The sequence below is a fragment of the Oncorhynchus masou genome, chromosome 11 (genome assembly GCF_036934945.1).
Source record: "Oncorhynchus masou masou isolate Uvic2021 chromosome 11, UVic_Omas_1.1, whole genome shotgun sequence".
NCBI classification, from domain to species: Eukaryota; Metazoa; Chordata; class Actinopteri; order Salmoniformes; family Salmonidae; genus Oncorhynchus; species Oncorhynchus masou.
Window position 1 is genome coordinate 23,293,461 of NC_088222.1, and position 22,420 is coordinate 23,315,880.

General features: G+C 42.2%; 1 protein-coding gene across 1 annotated transcript in view; it reads left to right on the forward strand.

Moving 5' to 3' along the window:
* The first annotated feature begins 2,854 nt into the window (after positions 1–2,854).
* The window catches only part of LOC135548350 (calcium-binding protein 1), a 35,218-nt gene continuing 15,652 nt past the window's right edge, over positions 2,855–22,420 (forward strand). Inside the window, exon 1 of the mRNA XM_064977860.1 lies at positions 2,855–3,870. Within this exon, the coding sequence (XP_064833932.1) occupies positions 3,178–3,870 (693 nt within the window). The 5' untranslated portion in view covers positions 2,855–3,177. The remainder of the gene's footprint in view (positions 3,871–22,420) is intronic.

Genomic DNA, 22,420 nt, shown 5'->3' on the forward strand with positions numbered 1-22,420 from the left:
AAAAAAAATTCAATAGACACATTGGAAAACTGAGCGGGTGTAAGGGGTGCGTAACTGGTGGCAGGGAAGTCAGACGCAGCAGAGCAGAACTAGGTAATAGCCGGAGCAGTTTAATTGCAAAACCAACGGCATCAAGAAAATAACAACTTGGGTACAAAACCCGATGCGCACTAGTCAACATGTGCACAAGCACTTACAAACAAACAATACCACACAAAGACATGGGGGGAACAGAGGGTTAAATACACAACACGTAATGAGGGAATGCAAACCAGGTGTGTGGGAAAACAAGACAAAACAAATGGAAAAAAAAAAAAAACAGATCAGCAATGGCTAGAAGACCGGTGACGTTGACCACCGAATACCGCCCGAACAAGGAGAGGAACCGACTTCGGTAGAAGTCGAGAATAACACGTCTCCTGTTACCCATAGATAGGCTAGAAATGTATTGATAATGACATTTTAAAAATGAAGCTTGTCCTTCTGTCGCACACAAAAAGCTGCCATTCCCCCTGTCACAAGATGAAATCGTCAACCCCATCACGCCAACCCTACTTTGTTTGGTACAAGTTAATAATATAGGTTTTTATTTACCTCTTGAGATGGGAAATATGTTTTTTGTTAATTAAGTTGAACGTGTACTCCTTACACTGTAAAACCGGATACGTTCTGGCTACTCAAACATTTTGAGGAAACTGATTACCTTCATATGAGTAATACAAATGCAGGTTTTTTGGGTAAGGTATACTTAAATGTAACCTCCCACTAAGCCACACTTCCAATAACTTGCGAGTGTACCTTGCCTTTTCAACGGAATTGTAGAGTAAACCACCCATGACTGTATTTGTTAGTGACAGAGAAATGGATTCATTCATTTCCCGTGGCCTTCACCAAGTGAGTTCCAAGGTGAATATTATCATTATAATTGAACCATTACATATATCATAAGGCCTTATACAGTGGCCTGAAACACATAATTTACAGGCCGCATCAGGCCTGCAAGTAGGGTTGCAAAATTCTACAAACTTTCCCAAAAAATTTCACGGTAATCTTCCAACAAGTATTTATGGGCAGCATGGAAAATGTACCTGAAATGTACTGATAATCGCATTATAGTCTTGCAAAGTGATATGTAATTCCAATTGGAATCCAGCCAGCGTTAGGTTATCCAATAGTTGCAATTTGCATTAATCCACAACCTGCATTCATAATGGCTGCCAGGGATAAAAATGGTAGGAGGAAATGACCTAACCCAGCAAAACTGGAACAACCATTTCAGTAATGGGTGCACAAATTCAATAATTGGATTAGTTAGAATTGTTTTATTTATCTTTGTGTATCATAGCATTTAATAAATCAATCACTCAATGTACATGCAAAAACACAGATATTAAAAACATTTTTTTTAAATCAACCTGCAGTAGAGCATGCTGGGAAAAAAAGTTACTACATAAACATTTCATGTAATAATGACTTTTCATTGACTTTGAGTACAAATTACTAGAAGTATTTGAGTTAAACATGCCTTGGGGTTTACAGTGTACGACAGAATGTAAAAATTAGGTGAAATCAAACATTTTCTTTGACCAAATTGGTGGAACAACCCAAATATGTACGGTCAAGAATGTATAGTGAATTTCAGTATTTATTATTCTTTAAAAAAAATGTTTTTATATTTTTTTTTACAATTTCCATTGAGACAAATACATTTGACACAATTTAAGTGCCCTTTAAAAAGGCTTTGCAAAAGTTGTAAAAACAGTTTGTTTCTAGAGCATTTATGTTATTGGTATTAAACAGTAATAAATAATTGATTGAATTATAACAGACATATAACTCAATTATTTAGCAAGCACAAACTATCACACAATTACAACCAATGATACATCCCTTACAAAACCTTTATAAAAGGTGAAGTGCTAAGTAATTGTACATGTGATTTGACCATTACAAATGTATGGAGATGGGGTTGAAAGGTGAAGGTACAATGTTACATAAGCTCCACTTTCAGCTTGAGAGCATCTGTTTACCCTAGAGAGAGAGAGAGTTAGGTTTAGGGAGGATGGAGGGAGGGAGGGAGGGAGAACACTAGGGGAGAGAGAAAGGCCAGAGAAAGACAGAGGCCACTTGAGAAAGAGCCAACTGCCAACAGGAGTGGTAATAGCCTATTTAGACATTGTGGGGAAAATAAAAATATAGAGATTTTTGTTTTGATGGCATTGAGCAATAGGGTTTCACCTGATAGATATTTTGCAAATGTTTAGAGTAGACTATAGGATGGATGTAAAGTTGGAAGATGGTTAGATAGGTCTGGGGATGGGGAGTTTGGTCGGAATTCCATGCAGGCTGTTGCTTTTTACTCTGGTCGAATGGCAATTCCTAATGGTCCTCGTAGAGTTACTAGACAGAAGATGAGAGGAAAAGAGGAAAACTGTTCATTCCCTGCAATATGATTAATTGATGAAATTGAGAATATCATGCTGATACTAATGTACTTAACTTTGACATGAATATAGGAATATTTGTCCAAGAGATGCAGTTCTAGTTAGGTATTTTAATCAATAACTGAACAAAAAACCTTTGATTGACAATTGTTCTGGCAAGGCAGTGAAGTAAAAACAATGTCGTACCCCTCTCACCTATTATCTTGCTTCACATCATGTGATGCTCAACCTCATGGCCCCCCGGGGTCGGGATGAATGAGTAAAGCAGTGACTAATTATAATGATATACGGCTCTTTTACGATTCATTATAATCTGTGGTGACGCGGGACCTAACAAACTTTGCGCGAGGACAGTGTACGGCACGCCGCATAGCAGGCAACTATAAAGTCCCTTTCCAAAGCCACCCAAATTCACTGATGCGTTCTGCGCGTGTATAGAAGCGACTGATTCGTCACTTCGTATAACACGTAGCCTCGCATCTATACAATAGAGCGAGCAGGTGGCATTCAGAACTTTATCATTTCGCAGTGGGTGGGTGTTCCTAGTTTGCACTGTAGCCTAGGCTGTAGAGACGCGCGAATAGGTTACTGAGAGGGGATCCAATAGACTGTCCTGACTACACAGTATACCGGCTAAATGCCCAGCACCTGCAACTGTCTTCACACGACCTTCAGTCTTGTCCTGGTATCTGCACAAAGTAATACATTAAGGTAAAAAGAACGGCACACGGCAATGAGCTCCTCTCTTCCCAAGAGCGAATCTACGACCTCTCTGTTGAGATCCTCAGCGGTACCGGTGAGTCGCAGATCCGCACATCATTCCGAGCATCATGGGTCGCGCAGCCACCGCAGTCACCATCATCAACCCGAAGGAGGTAGCGGTGTACCTGACGAGCCGTGTTGGAGCGATGAGTGCGAGGCAAGCGCGCGCAGACCGCTTTGTCAACCGAGGCATGCCGGTGGCAGGACAGACAGGAATGGAAGTGATAAACGGGGACATTCCCACCACTTCCAACAACACAGCAACCACTACGATGACGGCTACAGACAGGAAGAAATGAGAGAGCGGATGGATCGCAGTGGGAAAGACCGCAGTAAGTCGTCCAGACACCTCCACCCACACCACCACCATCACAACACCTCCAAATGTGACCTGCCGCCTGCGCATCACCACGGGAACGCACGTCCGGACCGGAGGTCCTCGCCAACTCCATCCCATACAAAACAATCCGACGAAACTGCGTACTTTTTTGAATCAAAGGACAGAATAATTGCTGGGTCGTCCACGAGTTTAAACTCTGACCCACCGGTATCGTCCACGCCAGTGCCCGGTCCCCTTACCAGCCGCACCGCCAAAAGACTCAGCACAGCTCCACCTGAACATGACTCCAATCTGCATCCGATAGTGAAATCAGTCTTCGGGCAGGTAGGTAAATCCGTGTCTAGACAGCACTACAACACATTGATTAGCCTGCCTACTCTCGAACAAACATTCAAAATCAGCTCAAAGATTCAACAAGTAGACTGGGGATTATTAGTCACAATAGGCAATTCATTTATGTACATTTGCCAAAAAACGCCGCGCGACCCAAACTCACTTATATTTCAATGGTCAATTTGAATTATAATTTCTAAATGTAAAAATATTGAACTTAATTTACACAATTGACCATTTCATGCATTTCGGCATTAAGGCTCTATTATGCACGGATAAACACGTAGGTGTTTTGTTGTGTAACACCATTAAAGAGTAATTCATAACACAGAAATTAAGGATGAACCTTTCGTTCAGAGCAGGTAGTTGCAATAGCTATAGGATGCGTGACAACAGAATTTTTCCAACTGCACAGTGCACTATAACATTTCCCAAAGATTTTTCCTAAAAGATTCCAATTTATTTGAAACAAGACCGTTGGATAGATATGAGTAGTAGCCTATAGGTCAGATTATATAGTTTAGACAGCTCAAGCATGACAAAATGAGAATGCTTCACAGTGTCAGGTTGGTAGGATAAGGTCAAACGTGAGGGACAGGTAGAGCAGGAACCCAAGCCAAATGTGACCTGACACCCATTCACCCCAGCTGACCATATCAAAAATGTAGATATGTTTTGAGTCCAAATTTCACTTATCTGTGTATCTGGTAATTAGTTTGATGGAGGGGGTGGCAGACTGTCATGTGTGTTGATATGAAGTATACTCTCATCATGTCTGTCACCTGAGCAATGGCAGGTGGATCAACTTTCCAATCCTGTGGAAATTGTATTGTGCTGAACACACACACACACACACACACACACACACACACACACACACACACACACACACACACACACACACACACACACACACACACCTATTTGTGGTAAGTCACACTCACATCAAGGTTTAAAAAAACGTGAGATTGAATAGTTATCACACTGTAATCATTTAGGTATGGAAGAGGTATAATCTTTGCCAGACTTTGGGGCCGTACACCGGAAGATGGATAGGTGATTGTGGATGGCAAAAGAAGTGTGCTTCTCAATCTTCATTCCTGCATCCCATCTCCTCTACTAATACAAAGGTCCTCCTCAATGTCCTCATCAAATAACCCCGTTCCTATAGTGCCTCTGTTGCTCTCCATAGGCTCTCCATTGTTTTCTTCCCGTGGCGCTGAGATATTAGTTTCAGTGCTAAGGGAGATAGAAAGCTCAGAAGGAGACAACACGTTTCCCATGTGTTAATGTGTGCCAGAAATAACTTCACTCAAACCAGGCCAGAGCTTCAATCAGTCACAGGAGTTCAAGGCAGCAAACCCCAATCTATGCAGCACTGCTGTGCTCTTTAGTGCCTACAAAATCTCAATCTCCTCCACAGTGAGACACGATGCAGTAGCCCTCTATCACTCTATCCAGTCATTGTGCTTTGAAATGGGAATACTGAAGGACCTTTAATGACAATATATGTCTATTTCTCACTCACTTGGTTGTGAAATTCCTCAGCTGGAGGAGTTTTTGAGCAGAAAAAGTATGCAAGGGGACTGTGTCACTTAATGCTAGTTACTGTAAGTCAGAGACTTGTCAGAAAGCTCTGACTATTTCAGTAGGATCAGATCTATAACTGGATATGCAGCGTTTGTGTCCAATTACATAATAGCAAAGTTTTAAGTCAACTGAGAGTTGTGTGGTGGTGTCTAGATATTGCAAGATGTTCTGTTTGTCTGATACAAAGATGTGTGTGTGTGTGTGTGTGTGTGTGTACACTTGCCTGTGTGTGCACATAGGTGCATGCGTGTGTTTGGATCTTTGGTTGTGATAATCTAATAGGTGACATTTACATGTCATATCATTTCTATCTTATCATCTATCTTATCATATATTTTTATTGGCACTGGCACAAGTATACTTTGAATAAATCTTTTGATATGGAGTGAGAATGTACCCACTGACATTCTATATTTCATATTTTTCTTATGTAACATCAAGGTCTCCCTACAGAACTCATTCTCTGCCAGTGGAAGCTAAATATAACACTCCCAAGACCTGATTATGAGAGAGTGGAGGAGAACAGCCATTCGTGTGGTAGTAAAAATATTCAAATCCTTTGGCTAATGCGCTACCTGACAAAGCCAGTTTGCAAATTGGTGACTAAAGCAGGGATTCCTGCATAAGAAAACATATCTCAAGCATCCATATAAATAGCATGCTTTTGTAGCAGGGTAATATTTGATATGTGTATATGTACCTTACATGCGACCTGTAATAAGACTTTTCAATTAATGGACAAAGTCTATTAAAACTATATCTGACTCCATAAAGATATTTAAAATTGTAACGATGTGCTCTGAAAGTCTGGAAGCAAATTCAGGGAGTGAATACATTTAATAAATAAAAGAACAAAACAAGAAATACGAACAGTACACCGACATGGAACAGGAACAGGAACAAGAAGAAACTAAAGGGAGTGACATATATAGAGCAGGTAATCGAGGAGGTGATGGAGTCGAGGTGAGTGTCATTATGCGCCTAACGCTGGTGACAGGTGTGCGCCCTAACGAGCAGCCTGGTGACCTACAGGCTGTAGAGGGAGCACACGTGAAGAAAAAATGCAAGCAAGCATTAGGCGTTTTGCTGAGTAAGATCAAGGAATGGTCATGAGAAGTGATGGCAAAATGCAAGTATTATTAAATAACTTTATAAATTGAATGGATTCACATACAAGGCATAAAGCTTAAAAAATTACAAGGCAATACTGACATTATTAACAAAACATAATTCTAGGCATATAGGTCCTAAGGTTAAGTTACAAGACAAAGCATGAACTAAGAGATGCCTACTAGGCCAGAGGCATAGAAGCCTAGTGTCACACCCTGACCATAGTTTGCTTTGTATGTTTATATGTTTTGTTTGGTCAGGGTGTGATCTGAGTGGGCATTCTATGTTGTGTGTCTAGTTTGTCTGTTTCTGTGTTTGGCCTGATATGGTTCTTAATCAGAGGCAGGTGTTAGTCATTGTCTCTGATTGGGAACCATATTTAGGTAGCCTGTTTGGTGTTGGGGGTTGTGGGTGATTGTTCCTGTTCCTGTTCCTATGTCTGTCGTGTGTTAGTTTGCACCAGTATTAGGCTGTTTCGGTTTTCGTGTATTGTTTATTGTTTTTTTTGTATTGATTCGTGTTTACTTCAGTTTCATTAAACATGGATCGCAATAGCCACGCCGCATTTTGGTCTGACTCTCTTTCACCTATAGAAAACCGTGACACCTAGGAAATTAGAAAATATCAAGATGCAAGAACAACAGACATTCATTCCATTTATACCAGATATGACTTGTTTGTATTCAAAATAAATTGTTGTCCAATCCAGAGACCAAACAAAAATGTAGTAAAACTAAGATATCCAATCAGATCAAACCTGTCAAGGAAGCCCCTAGGAAGGGGGTCACATCTATGTGTGATGACCTGTGGGGGTGGGCAGAGTAGGACAATTGCATACAGTGTCATCAGAGTTTACTCTGAACAACTATAGGGAACCACAGAGATCATACATCCATATACTGTAGCTAGCTTCAGAGTTCTATTTATACATACTAAACATAGACACTATAGTGTTATTCTATCACACATTTAATAGTCAGTCCTTTGGATACTGTAGAGAAAGATGTTGGCCCCTTCATGGAGGAAGGGCTGACTGGTCCTTGGGCATCGTCTTGGGCCATTTGTCATGCTATGATTATAGAGAGCACATAAATTAGGGCAGAGCCTACACTTTCATTTTCATTTTCATGAGAAGGAATTGCTGAAATAGAAGGGCTATGAGTAAAGGGATGAGGAGGAGGGCGTTATGAGGAGGGGGCATTATGAGGAAAGGGATGAGGGGGGCATTATGAGGAAAGTGATGGGGGGGGGGTGTCATGAGAAAATGATGAGGAGGAGGGCGTTGTGAATAAAGGGATGAGGAGGGAGGCGTTCCAGGCTGTATCACAACCGGCCATGATTGGGAGTCAAATAGGAAGGTGCACAATTGGCCCAGCATAATCTGGGTTTGGCCAGGGTAGGCCGCCATTTAAATAACAATTTGTACATAACAAATAACTGACTTGCCTAGTTAAATCAAAAATTTTAAATTAAATAAAAAAGAGAAGGAGGATGAGGAGAGGGGCATTATGAGGAAAGTGATGAGGAGGGGGGCATTATGAGTAAAGGGATGAGGAGGGGGGCGTTATGATGAAAGTTTTAAGGAGGGGGACATTATGAGAAAGGGGATGAGGAGGGGGACGTTATGAGGAAAGTGATGAGGAGGGGGGCATTATGAGTAAAGGGGATGAGGAGGGGGCATTATGAGGAAAGTGATGAGGAGGGGGCATTATGAGAAAAGTGATGAGGAGGGCGGCGTTATGAGAAAAGTGATGAGGGGGAGGCATTATGAGGAAAGGGATGAGGAGGGGGTGTTATGAGGAAAGGGATGAGGAGGGGGTGTTATGAGGAAAGGGATGAGGAGGGCATTAATGAGGAAAGGGATGAGGAGGGGGTGTTATGAGGAAAGTGATGAGGAGGGGGCATTATGAAGAAAGTGATGAGGAGGGCATTATGAAGTAAGGGAACACCCCCTGAAATGGACAAAATGAATGGGATCTTATTGGCACCGTACGAAACATGTACACAATGTACAATACCACTCAAATGGACGTTGTTTCATTCAAAACTGTTTGCAAATGCCATATGGCAAATGCCAAGTGTCACACAGCAAAAATCCAATAGATGGCGAGCACGCTCCACTGTAAATCAAGACCCAAGAGTAAAATTTTTAACATTTGAAACTGCTTTCTGGACCGTTTTTGAAATTCTTTTGATTTTTTTGTCAATTACACATGTATAAGAACTGTATGAACATACATTTGTCATATTTTATTGTCATAATTTTTTTTATTGTCCATAAGGCATAAGTTTTGTCCATTTGTAATATGATTTCATAGGAAGTCAAAAGTCAAAGTCAAAAGTAAGTGAACCATTGCCAAATGCAGTAAGAAATGCACAAATGCAATGTGAAAGTATTGAAAGTGCCAAATCAGGATGATATGTCCATTTGCCATGTTCGATCATAGGGAGTCGGTTTACAGACCCAAAAGTCATTGAACCATGTCCAAATGGCATTTATACTGCCCAGATGATATATAGCACTATGTTAAGCCATGAATCAACCGAGATGGTCTATTTTTTAATGATTTTTGAAAAAAGTCCAAAATGACTAGGGGCGCCCCCTATTGGATGGGCACGGGTGGGGGTGCAAGGGGTCTACGGTTGGGTAGGGAGCAACCCCCACTCTTGCCCATCCAATAGGGGGTGCCCCTGGTCATTTTGGACGTTTTTTAAAAATCGTTTAAAAAAATAGACCATCTAGGTTGATTCATGGCTTAACATAGTGCTATATTTCTTTGACATCTGTTGTGAGAAATGACTGATTTACAGTTCATGAGGGTTGCCTAATCACACATATGACGTTTTGAAAAGATCTGATCTTTTAACCCTCGAAACAGCCCCTATTACACCATTCTAAGGCACTTCCAGTTGACACAGGAAGCTGAAAGTGAACACATATCCTTCTTGGGGTAGGCTCTTATAGAATAATGAGTCTTTACGTTAAGAACTGACTTATTTACAGAGGGTTGAATGAGTGTGTGTTATTTCAGAAAATCACAGAAATCGCGTAGAGCTCCGAAACCCACCTTAACGCATTTGTCTGAACACACTGCAACTGGATCTGTAACTTTTTTGAAGAAAAAAAACATTTTTTTTGAGCATCACCAATTGTACATTGTACGATTTCTCTTAACCTCTTGAACCTCTGGGGGCAGTATTTCATTTTTGGATGAAAACGTTCCGTTTTAAACAAGATATTTTGTCACGAAAAGATGCTCGACTATGCATATAATTGACAGCTTTGGAAAGAAAACACTCTGACGTTTCCAAAACTGCAAAGATATTATCTGTGAGTGCCACAGAACTGATGCTACAGGCGAAACCAAGATGAAATTTCAAACCGGAAATGCCCAGATTTTGAATGCACTGTGTTCCAATGTCTCCTTATATGGCTGTGAATGCGCAAGGAATGAGCCTACACTTTCTGTCATTTACCCAAGGTGTCTGCAGCATTGTGACGTATTTCTAGGCATATCATTGGAAGATTGACCATAAGAGACTACATTTACCAGGTGTCCGCCTGGTGTCCTCCGTCAAAATTATTGCGTAATCTCCATCTGCATGCACGTTTCCATTTGGTTCAGAAGAGAAAGGCAACTGCCACGAATGATTTACCATCGAATAGATATGTGAAAAACACCTTGAGGATTGATTCTAAACAACGTTTGCCATGTTTGTCGATATTATGGAGTTAATTTGGAAAAAAAATTGGCGTTGTAATGACTGAATTTTCGTGTTTTTTTTCTTAGCCAAACGTGATGAAAAAAACGGAGCGATTTCTCCTACACAAATAATATTTTTGGAAAAACTGAACATTTGCTATCTAACTGAGAGTCTCCTCATTGAAAACATCCGAAGTTCTTCAAAGGTAAATTATTTTATTTGAATGCTTTTCTTGTTTTTGGGAAAATGTTGCCTGCTGAATGCTAGGCTTGATGCTATGCTAGCTATCAATACTCTTACACAAATGCTTGTGTAGCTATGGTTGAAAAGCATATTTTGAAAATCTGAGATGACAGTGTTGTTAACAAAAGGCTAAGCATGTGAGCCAATATATTTATTTCATTTCATTTGCGATTTTCAAAAATAGTTAAAGTTGCGTTATGGTAATGAGCTTGAGGCTATAATTACGCTCCCGGATACGGGATTGCTCGTCGCAAGAGGTTAAATTACGATAGATAAATGGCTGGTTCTTTTATTCCTGACACTGCAGGTTCATGTACTTTCGTCAAATTCGCACTCTGTTTTAGTTTATGACCTTTAATCCCACAAAAATGGTCATATCTCAAAAAGCGTTTGGGCCTCGATGGCATATTGTTCGGGGCCAACTGCCCATTTTGCCAAACCTATGCTCACCAAGTTTCGTATTCAAAGTATTTTCCGATTAGGAGAAAAGGCCACATCGTGATTGGTGATGTTTTGTACATTTGCAATATGATTCCATTCGCCCACTGGTGGGGATTACCGGGACAGCGGAAAAATGACCAAAATTTGAAAGTTTTATTAAACGGAAACCGAATGTCCGAGAGACTTCGTTCGATGACTTCCCGTAAGATCTGCCCCTGGTGCACGGGCCGCCACCGTCGGCGAATTTTAGAAAAATTTGCGGACGTCTAGTAAGGTACATTTTCAATATGGAGTTTCTCATCAACCATACAGCAAATGCCAAAATGTGCCCTTCATATATGAAAGTGATGAGGAGGGGGCGTTTTGAGGAAAGGGATGAGGAGGGGGCATTATGAGGAATAGGATGAGGGGGCATTATGAGTAAAGGGATGAGGAGGGGGCATAATGAGTAAAGTGATGAGGAGGGGGCATTATGAGTAAAGGGACGAGGAGGGGGCATTATGAAGAAAGTGATGAGGGGGGGTGTCATGGAAAGGGATGAGGAGGGGGAATTATGAGGAAAGGGATGAGGAGGGGGCGTTATAAGGAAAGTGATGAGGGGGGCATTATGATGAGGAGGAATTGGCGTTGTGAGGAAAGGGATGAGGGGGCCGCCATTTTCCAGGCTGTATCACAACTGGCTATGATTTTAAGTTAAATAGGGAGGCACACAATTGGCCCAGCATCGTCCGGGTTTGGCTGGGGTAGGCTGTCATTTAAATAAGAATTTGTTCTTAACTGATGAAAGTGATGAGGAGGGGGACGTTATGAGGAAAGTGATGAGGAGGGGGCGTTATGATTAAAGGGGATGAGGAGGGGGCATTATGAGTAAAGGGGATGAGGAGGGGGCCATTATGAGTAAAGGGGATGAGGAGGGGGCATTATGAGAAAAGGATGAGGAGGGGGCCATTATGAGTAAAGGGGATGAGGGGGGGCATTGTGAGGAAAGGGATGACAAAGGGGGCATTATGAGGAAAAAAGGGATAAGGAGGGGGCATTGTGAGGAAATGAATGAGGAGGTGGCATTATGAGGAAAGTGATGAGGAGGGGGCGTTATGAGGAAAGGGATGAAGGGGGGGCGTTCTGAGTAAAGGGGATGAGGAGGGGGCATTATGAGGAAAATGATGTGGAGGGGGCATTATGAGTAAAGGGATGAGGAGGGGTGCATTATGAGGAAAGTGATGAGGAGGGGGCGTTATGAGGAAAGTGATGAGGAGGGGGCGTTATGAGGAAAGGGGTGGAGGGGGGGGCATTATGAGTAAAGGGGATGAGGAGGGGGCATTATGAGTAAAGGGATGAGGAGGGGGGCGTTGTGAGAATAGGGATGAGGAGGGAGCATTATGAGTAAAGGGATGATGAGGGGGGTGTTTTGAGTAAAGGGATGAGGAGGGTGCATTACGAGTAAAGGGATGAGGAGGGGGGTGTTTTGAGTAAAGGGATGAGGAGGGGTGCGTTATGAGGAATGTGATGAGGAGGGGGCGTTATGAGGAAAGTGATGAGGAGGGGGCATTGTGAGAATTGGACATGAAAATAAGGAGTGTTTAATGATGAATGATTCCTATCAATAAAGGAAAATCCTGATATAAATACAATATCCCTGTCTAGACATATGAATTCATGCATAGCTATAAATAAAACACACATTTTCATCAGTTATGAATGATAACATCATTACACTATACTCTCCATACTCATCATTACACTCCCCACTGGGCACTCACTGGTTGAATCAACGTTGTTTCCACGTCATTTCAATGAACCAACGTGGAATAGACATTGAATTGACGTCTGTGCCCAGTGGGTCATACACTCAATTCACATGGATCATAATTATCACAAAAATAACTGCTTTCATATTTTCTATTAATCTGTGTCATACATAGCAGTCTGCACATTGTCATTGTAGTCATACTTTAATTAATGTATGTAGGCTACAATTTCCAACTCTTTCCATTTATAGACCAATCCAGGTTTACAGCAGTCTATTCACAGATTTTGCTGTTGTATTGAGTACTTTATTCAGGGGCGCGACCTTCACTGGGGACGTGGGGGACATGTCCCCTCCAAATTCTGAAATTGCATTTTTGTCCCCCCCCAGTTTTATCATTGGAATGTGATACAAAACAAGGCAACGGTGTGCTTTAGGACCAGGTGGACACCTCCAAGCGGTCGGATACGCTGTTTGGAGTGTTTAAAAATATATACATATATATTATGGCCTCCCCATTTCGAAAACCAAAGTTGCGACCCTGACTTTTTTTAACCTTAAGCTACCACTTCTGAGGAAAGAAAAATATTCTTTGGAAGTCTGGGCAGAGAAGTAAATGCTCTGGATAAGAGCGTCTGCTAAATTACTTAAATGTAAATGTTAAATGTAAATGATTGTTTTTCACCAATGCCTAATCACCAGATGACGCCACCAGATGATGGTGGCTGCTCACAATATGTACTGTAAGTCAGAGAGTGTGTGTCTGTTTGTAAGATTCAATGTGTGTTAAGCATTTGTATTACTATAAACTATAACTAGAAACCCTAAAACACACAGTTTATTCAATGTATTAAAAGTGGTATTTTTAAAGAGTTTCATTCCAAAACGCTATACATCCATTTTCAGTAATGTGGGTACAGAATTCAAAAGGGATTGGCACATCTGAGCTATCTTTGTTGCAGGTGCATGGTAAAATTAAATAAAAGAGAAATGTTGGTAAAAAATACACACTGTCTAATCATGGCATGGTGTTCTTCAATGACAGACATGTCCATTATATATACAAACGTATATGGACACCTGTTCAAATGAGTGGATTCGGCTATTTTAGTCACATCCGTTGGAAGCAATGTCCAGCACAAGAACTGCTCATCGGGAGCTTCATGAAATGGGTTTCCATGGCCGAGCAGCCACACACAAGCCTCACCATGTGCAATGCCAAGCGTCGGCTGGAGTAGTGTAAAGCTCGCCGCCAATGGACTCTGGCACAGTGGAATGCGTTCTTTGTAGTGATGCTTCATGCTTCTCCATCTGACAGTCTGACAAACGAATATGGGTTTGGCGGATGCCAGGAGAACGCTGCCTGTATGCTTACTGCCAACTGTAAAGTTTGGTGAAGGAGGAATTAATGGTCTGGGGCTGTTTTTCATCATTCGGGCTAGGCCTCTTAGTTCCAGTGAATCTTAACGCTAAAGCATACAATGACATTCTAGACAATTTTGTGCTTCCAACTTTGTGGCAACATAGTGGGGAAGGCCCTTTCCTGTTTCAGCATGACAATGTCCCCATGCACAAAGCTAGGTTGATACAGAAATTGTTTGTTGAGATTGGTGCGGAATAACTTGACTGGCCTGCACAGAGCCCTGGCCATAACCCCATTAAACACCTTTGGGATGAATTGGAACACCGAATGCAAGCTAGACCTAATCGTCAAACAACAGTGCCCGACTTCACTAATGCTCTTGTGGCTGAATGGAAGCAAGTCCTCGCTTCAATGTTCCAACATCTAGTGGAAAGCCTTCCCAGAAGAGTGGAGGCTGTTATAGCAGCAAAGGGGGGTGACAATTAATGCCCATGCTTTTGGAATGAGATGTCCAGGTGTCCACATACTTTTGGTCATGCAGTGCATTTGTTTAAAATCTATCACTTGATGCTATTTATCTGCCTCACTCTCAGAGAAATAAGTAGTACTCCTAGGTTTTACACAGTCAATTGTAACAAATAACTACATTTTCAATAAAGAACTATACAAACGTATCATTTGTGAAATCAATATTTCAAATATGTTTAAAAATAATAATTAAATACATGAATATGAGATCTGTATGTAAAACAGTTACATTTGATATTTGTGTCATTTAGCAGATGCTCTTATCCAGGGCAACTTACAGTAAGTGCATTCATCTTAAGATAGCTAGGTGAGACAACCACATATTACAATCAAATATACAGGATTTGAACATTCCATTCCAGCGAAACAAATGTAAATACAGTATAGGGTTTTGCAAAAAAATAAATGTTCATAAACATCTCAAATCTATGAATAAAAACTCTAAGAACAGTAATATTTTACACACACATGAAGGTACCCATAAGCAATAATTTCTGATGAAAAAACAAGTGAAAAGTAGGTGGCTATATTATTTTGGAAATAAACTCTTAATTTATGTGAACAACAGTATTTGATAACATGCTGTGTCGGTTCTTATCCAGTTTACCCCGCTTGAGATAAGTTACACTCATTAATAAACTGTGTGTGTGATTGTGTGATAATGATGTGTGTGTGTGTGTGTGTGTGTATTAGGGTAATGATCCTGCCAATCCCACATTAGCAAATTCACAGTTCGCAAACCCAACCTCTGTGTGTCATACGAGCAGCCACAGGGGTGACAGGAATTGAAAGAGTGAAGGAATTGGATAAATAGGAGGAAGATTCTGAGCTATGTGGGAAGGCAGTCATGCTAACAGACCTAGGTTATGTAAGGAAAATACAGAACTTTATTTTCCCCCTTCAGCTCCTTGGTCACGGAGCATTTGACAGCTCTGGAGATAATGCACGTGTCACGCCCTGACCATAGAGAGCTGTTTATTCTCTGTTGGTTGGGGCGTGATAGTGACTAGGGTGGGTCATCTAGGTGATTAATGGTTTATGTTGGCCTGGTATGGTGCCCAATTAGAGATAGCTGTTTATCGTTGTCTCTGATTGGGGATCATATTTAGGTAGCCATTTTCCCCATTGCGATTTGTGGGATCTTGTCTATGTATAGTTGCCTAGTAGCACTGTTAGCTTCACGTTTCGTTTGTGCTTTATTGTTTTGTTTGGTGAGTTTCGATTGATTAAAATATTTGGAACTCTACGCACGCTGCGCCTTGGTCCAATCATTTCAACGAACGTGACAGCAAGGAAACCTCTCCGGTAAAAACACAGCTAAAGCCTCCTTTACCTGCTGGTGGCATGCTCCCTCCTCCCTAACTTCCCTTGTCACTATTCCACTGAATAATTTCCTATTTCACTCTATGGACCCCCCCCCCCACTGTTGCTCTCTCTCAAAAAAAGAACAGTAAACATTACACTCCCAAAGTTCTAAAGGAATAGACATTTCAAATGTCATCTCTCTCTCGCTCTCTCTCTCTCCTTTGTAAGTCTCATTCCTTTCCCTTTTTTATTAGTTCTCTGACCCTCGCTCCATCATTTCCTGTCTTCCTCTCCATCTCTCCCTCCCTCTCTCCTGCCAGGTCATACTGACCTTGATGAGGTCTGAAAGGGAAAGCGGGGGCAGAGAAAATGGAGAGAGAGCATGGATGACGGGAAAGAAAGAGAGCATGGATGACGGGAAAGAAAGAGAGCATGGATGACGGAAAAGAAAGAGAGCATGGATGACGGAAAAGAAAGAGAGCATGGATGACGGGAAAGAAAGAGAGCATGGATGACGGGAAAGAAATAGAGCATGAATGACGGGAAAGAGAGAGAAAAATGAAAGGACTGGGTGGTAAAGGGAAGTGAAAAGGAGGTGTGGACAAGCTGCCATGATACATGTATAAGTGTTGTCGTATCAACTGTAATTTCTGTCTTCAATATGTGTATAGCCCAAAGACTATTTATAGCCACAGATGGCTATTTATACAGTCCATTATTGGATGGTTGTGAAGGAGGTAGACATTTTCACTATTCAGTTAAATCCCCATTGAAATGTGAAGGATTAGACCGTGAAATTCAAGAGACTGTGTAGAAGATGTGTGTGTCTGTGCGCATGTGTGTGTTTATGTGTGTGAGTGCTAATGATGAATATTCATGGGAACCTGAGGCTGTCCATAGCCACTGGAAGAGGAAATCAGGGAGACAGGGAAACAGGGAAAGGAGAGAGAGTGAAAGGGGACACAGAGGCAAGAGGCAGAAGAAGAGAATAGTAATATTGGCTAAGGTTGTATCATGATACTATGTGCTATGCTATTTGAAATGTTAACGGCAAACTATTCCCCATCCATTCTCCTTTAGAAAAAGGAGAAATCTTTTCATGAGCTTCACTTAACTATTCCTAGCATGGAATAAATTAGTTTCAAATGAAAGATGATACTTTCATTGCCATAAAAATAACAACCTATTTAACCTAATACATTTTTCAGACTTTTAATTAAAAAGGCTGTTATTTCAACTCAGGGGTTGATATGGTGTGTCGTCACCATAATCTCTCCCTACTTGGGCTGTTTACAGGTCACTGACTGAATCCTCCTCGGGTGATTTTAACATACAGATGCTATGAGGTCATCATCCCAAATCAATTTGTTTCTCAGGCTCTTCTCTCCTCCATAAGGAGCCAGACATATGGGTTATCCATTCTTCAATATCTACACCAGATGAAACTAACATATAAGGTATAAAGTACATTATTAATGTAATATCTCTGAAGAACATCTGTATCTGACTTGTGAATATTGATGGGAATATTAAGGTAGCATTATAATACGGTAATAATTATAGGCAATTGGATGAGGAACTAAAATGGACTGTAAAGGCAGATATATTCATCATCATATGGAGGTTACAGAATGAACCCACACTCACATACAGTAGTGCAGTATAGTACATACATGGAATGAGAAAAAAGACATGCCATGGCAGAATCATGAGAGATGATGCTACGGGCCGCCCCCAGGTGGTGAGGGTAGGCAACAACATCTCCACCCGCTGATCCCCAACACTGGGGCCCCACAAGGGTGCGTTCTGAGTCCTCTCCTGTACTCCCTGTTCACCCACAACTGCGCGGCAACGCACGCCTCCAACTCAATCATCAAGTTTGCGGACGACACAACAGTGGTAGGCTTGATTACCAACAACGACGAGACGGCCTACAGGGAGGAGGTGAGGGCCCTCGGAGTGTGGTGTCAGGACAATAACCTCACACTCAACGTCAACAAAACTAAGGAGATGATTGTGGACTTCAGGAAACAGCAGAGGGAACACCCCCCTATCCACATCGATGGAACAGTAGTGGAGAGGGTAGTAAGTTTTAAGTTCCTCGGCATACACATCACAGACAAACTGAATTGGTCCACTCACACAGACAGCATCGTTGAGAAGGCGCAGCAGCGCCTCTTCAACCTCAGGAGGCTTAAAAAAATTGGCTTGTCACCAAAAACACTCACAAACTTCTACAGATGCACAATCGAGAGCATCCTGGCGGGCTGTATCACCGCCTGGTACGGCAACTGCTCCGCCCAGAACCGTAAGGCTCTCCAGAGGGTAGTGAGGTCTGCACAATGTATCACCGGGGGCAAACTACCTGCCCTCCAGGACACCTACACCACCCGATGTTACAGGAAGGCCACAAACATCATCAAGGACAACACCCACCCAAGCCACTGCCTGTTCACCCCGCTATCATCCAGAAGGCGAGGTCAGTACAGGTGCATCAAAGCTGGGACCGAGAGACTGAAAAACAGCTTCTATCTCAAGGCCATCAGACTGTTAAACAGCAACCACTAACATTGAGTGGCTGCTGCCAACACACTGACTCAACTCCAGCCACTTCAATAATGGGAATTGATGGGAAAGGATGTAAAAGATATCACTAGCCACTTTAAACAATGCTACCTAATATAATGTTTACATACCCTACATTATTCATCTCATATGTATACGCATATACTGTACTCTATCATCTACTGCATCCTTATGTAATACATGTATCACTAGCCACTTTAACTATGCCACTTTGTTTACATACTCATCTCATATGTATATACTGTACTCGATACCATCTAGTGTATCTTGCCTATGCTGCTCTGCACCATCACTCATTCATATCTTTATGTACATATTCTTTATCCCCTTACACTGTGTATAAGAAATTAGTTTTGGAATTGTTAGTTAGATTACTTGTTGGTTATTACTGCATTGTCGGAACTGGAAGCACAAGCATTTCGCTACACTCGCATTAACATCTGCTAACCATGTGTATGTGACAAATAAAAATTTGATTTGATTTGATTTACCAGCCCTACCAGTCCAGTCTCCTCTCCCTCCTCTCCCAAGCCATTTAGCTCACTAGATGGCACTGGATCAAATGGGATTAACTTTGACCTCAAATCTTCATTAAACTGCAAAAGCAATTATTAACATCAAATTTCCTCTTAGAATTAGTGGCATGTCTCTCCCGTGGCAAACTGTATGTGTCTGCATGTGTGTGAATGTGGGTATGGAAATACGAATGCATGCTTTCCTTTGTGTGCTGACTGTGCCTTGTTATGAAAGGAACATATAGAGGGATGTTGTATGGATGAGTGTATATCAGGAGGTGAACACAGTGAGTGTTATTGTTTATGTGAATTGGCACATAAACAGGTGTGTGTGTGTGTGTGTGTGTGTGTGTGTGTGTGTGTGTGTGTGTGTGTGTGTGTGTGTGTGTGTGTGTGTTATGCCTGTGCACACACTGGGCTGACATTATGAGAGCCAACGGCTCCTGTGTCTGATTTCTGATGTGTTCTGATGTGTTCTGATGTTCACAATGAGCCTCCGGTGAGAGGCTGGATGAATCATCAGGAGTAGAACAGAGAGGCAGACAAAGTATAAATGAATAAAAGAGGTAGAGGATAGACGAGAGAAAGGACCTTGGTGTGTGTAACTATGGGAAACGATTGACCAGTGGCAGCCACTGCAGGTGATTGCAGAGATTGCTATCATCATACATGTGGTGCTTATTGCCTAAATGCTCAGAACCCTGTAGATATATAACAAGTGTGCAGTGATTTGTGGTGTGTGTTGTACATGTATGCATGTGTGTGTGTGTGTGGTCCATCATCCACATGCCTTTTATGTTAAATTCTTGTGTATTTTGTAGAGCTTTGATCTCAATACTGTCCCTTCTAGCTTAAAATTACTTCTGTGTATGTGCATACGTGTGTAAGAGAAAGCGGGAGAGAGAGGAGGGGAGAGAGAGAGGGGGAAGAGAGGAGGGGGGAGAGAGGAAGAGGGAGAGAGGAGTGGAGAGAGAGAGGAGGGGAGGGAGAGAGAGAGGAGGGGAGAGAGAGAAGAGAGGAGGGGGGAGAGAGGAGGGGAGAGGAGCGGAGAGAGAGGAGGAGAGGGAGAGAGAGAGGAGGGGAAAGAGAGGGGGAGAGAGGAGCGGAGAGGAGCGGAGAGAGAGAGGAGGGGAGGGAGAGAGAGAGGAGGGGAAAGAGAGGGGGAGAGAGGAGGGGAGACAGGAGGGAGAGAGAAGGGGGAGAGGGGAAATAGGGGAAAGAGGGAGGGAAAAAGAGAGGGGGAAGAGAGAGAGAGGGTGCGTTATATTTTTAGCTCCACAGCCCCACATCCGTGAGTGTGTTTAATCGAGTGTATGCGCGCGTGTGTGTTTGGATTACTGTCTCCAGTATCTTGCTCGGGGGAAGGTAATATGCTTGTCCGAACAAGCTTCTTTGTCACTCTCTCGCTTTGTAGAGATGGTTTGAAACTGTGCAACAGAGTGAGGGAGAGACGAGAGGGGGAGGGAGAAAAAGAGAGAGGCTGAGGGAGAGAGAGGATGGTGAGCTAATGAATAAGCAATCTTGCATTTTCTACTTTGAGTGCTTGCATCTCGCTAAGACACGCATGCCTGCCTCCTCTCCCTCTCATGTCTTTGTCTCTCTGATCTTTCATTCTTTGTTGCATTTCTTTGCTTTCCTCCATTTCAGTTTACCTCCCCTCTTCCCTCTCTACCTCTCTCACCGTGACTCCCAGTGTCCTTCCCTCTAGGTCTTCTGTGGATCTTGTGCAACCTCACTTTCCCGCTCTTTCTTTCTCTCTTTGTGTCTCTCTTTCCCCCTAAATTCCCTTTTGTCTTAGTTTGTGACCCACTGAACCTCCTTTCTCTTTATCCCATGCATGCATAGAAACACATGCACATGCAAACACACACGCATACACATGCACACACACCACACAGACATACTAACAAAGACACGGTTAGACACACAACACACACCGAGAGGGACTTTACCATGGGGAACTCAGTCAAATCTCACTTCTCCAAGAAGGTAAGGTTTTGTGTACTGTGTTCTGGCTGTGGACCACCTGAACCCCTGACTGTCTGTGGTGCATGTCTGTCTCACCCTGTCCTTAACTTGACTGGAGGCTATTGGACCACACTGGACATGGATTTTTTTTTTATATTGACTGTGGGGCATCTCTGTCAGTCTTCTGGTCTGAGGAGCTGTGCTCTCGCTGTTACAGACTAGTTGTGAATATTAGAGGAGACAGGACAACCTAGTGTCTCATGCTATGGTCTCATCAACCCCACTGAACCTCAAGGACTAAAATAGTCAGCTGACCAGCGTAGAATACTGACTGTGAAGCTTGAAATATTTTGTGGACAGAAAGACGGCAGTATAGTTGTACATGGACTATATGAACTCTACCGCGCATTAGTGCTACATTGTGACTCTTTTTACACATTTATTTGTCATAGATGTGAATATAACAGTTGTGCTGGAGTGACTGTGTGGGAGTCCTTAGTATAGTAGACAGTGTCTTGTGTTGTTCTTGAATCTGATAGCTGGGATGAGTGTTGTCGATGATCAGGCTCCTGTCATGATCAACCACATGTTTCAAGCATCAACACTTCACATCTTCAGAGGGGATTATGTGGCGCAGACATACCAACAGGTGGCGCTATAGTCTTGAACCATGCCTGCAGGAGCATGATGGATTTTAGCCTGATCTTAACAGTTGGGTTTCCAACCAGTTAATGTTCATTGTACTATACATGGACTATAGAATGGATATATTGGACTTATCATGAAGGGATTTTTACATTATCTGCCAGTAGTATATGATTAGTACATGTACAACAATAATTCAGTGATTTAACAGAAGGATCAACAATGACAGCCATATATCTTTAGCCATCCAGTGTCTGCACAGTAAAGACAGGATTTCATGTTCAGTGGGAGCATTGCTTCACCATGCATCAGTGAGATTCATCCCCTTCAGCAGCTGTACATCCTTGAGCGTGTACAGTACAATATGACAAGCAACTGTTGAAGCCACCTTGTAGCTAGGGAAGTTACTGCTTCTCACATTAGAATATTGTTTTAGCTGTCATTTCAATGTAATACATTTTTTTAAACATTAGTAGAGGTTGGTGACACAATGGACCATCAGATAATCAGCACTGCTTCGTGTATCACTTGCTGATGTGCTCTGTGTAGCAGGGCAGGAGCTGGCGCTGGAAATGCCACTGTAACAGATGGAGTGTGAAGGTCATGTACATTGGAGGGCAAATGCAGTGTGTGTGTGTGTGTGTGTGGGGGGGGGGGTCTGGAAAATGGGCAGGGATAGAGGGGGAGAATCTCATTCATACTCCTTGTGCCCTCTCTCCATATTCTCAAAACCCAACTCAGAGATACAAAATGGTATATCATACACTGCATTTGAGGAACAATGGGAAAATAATT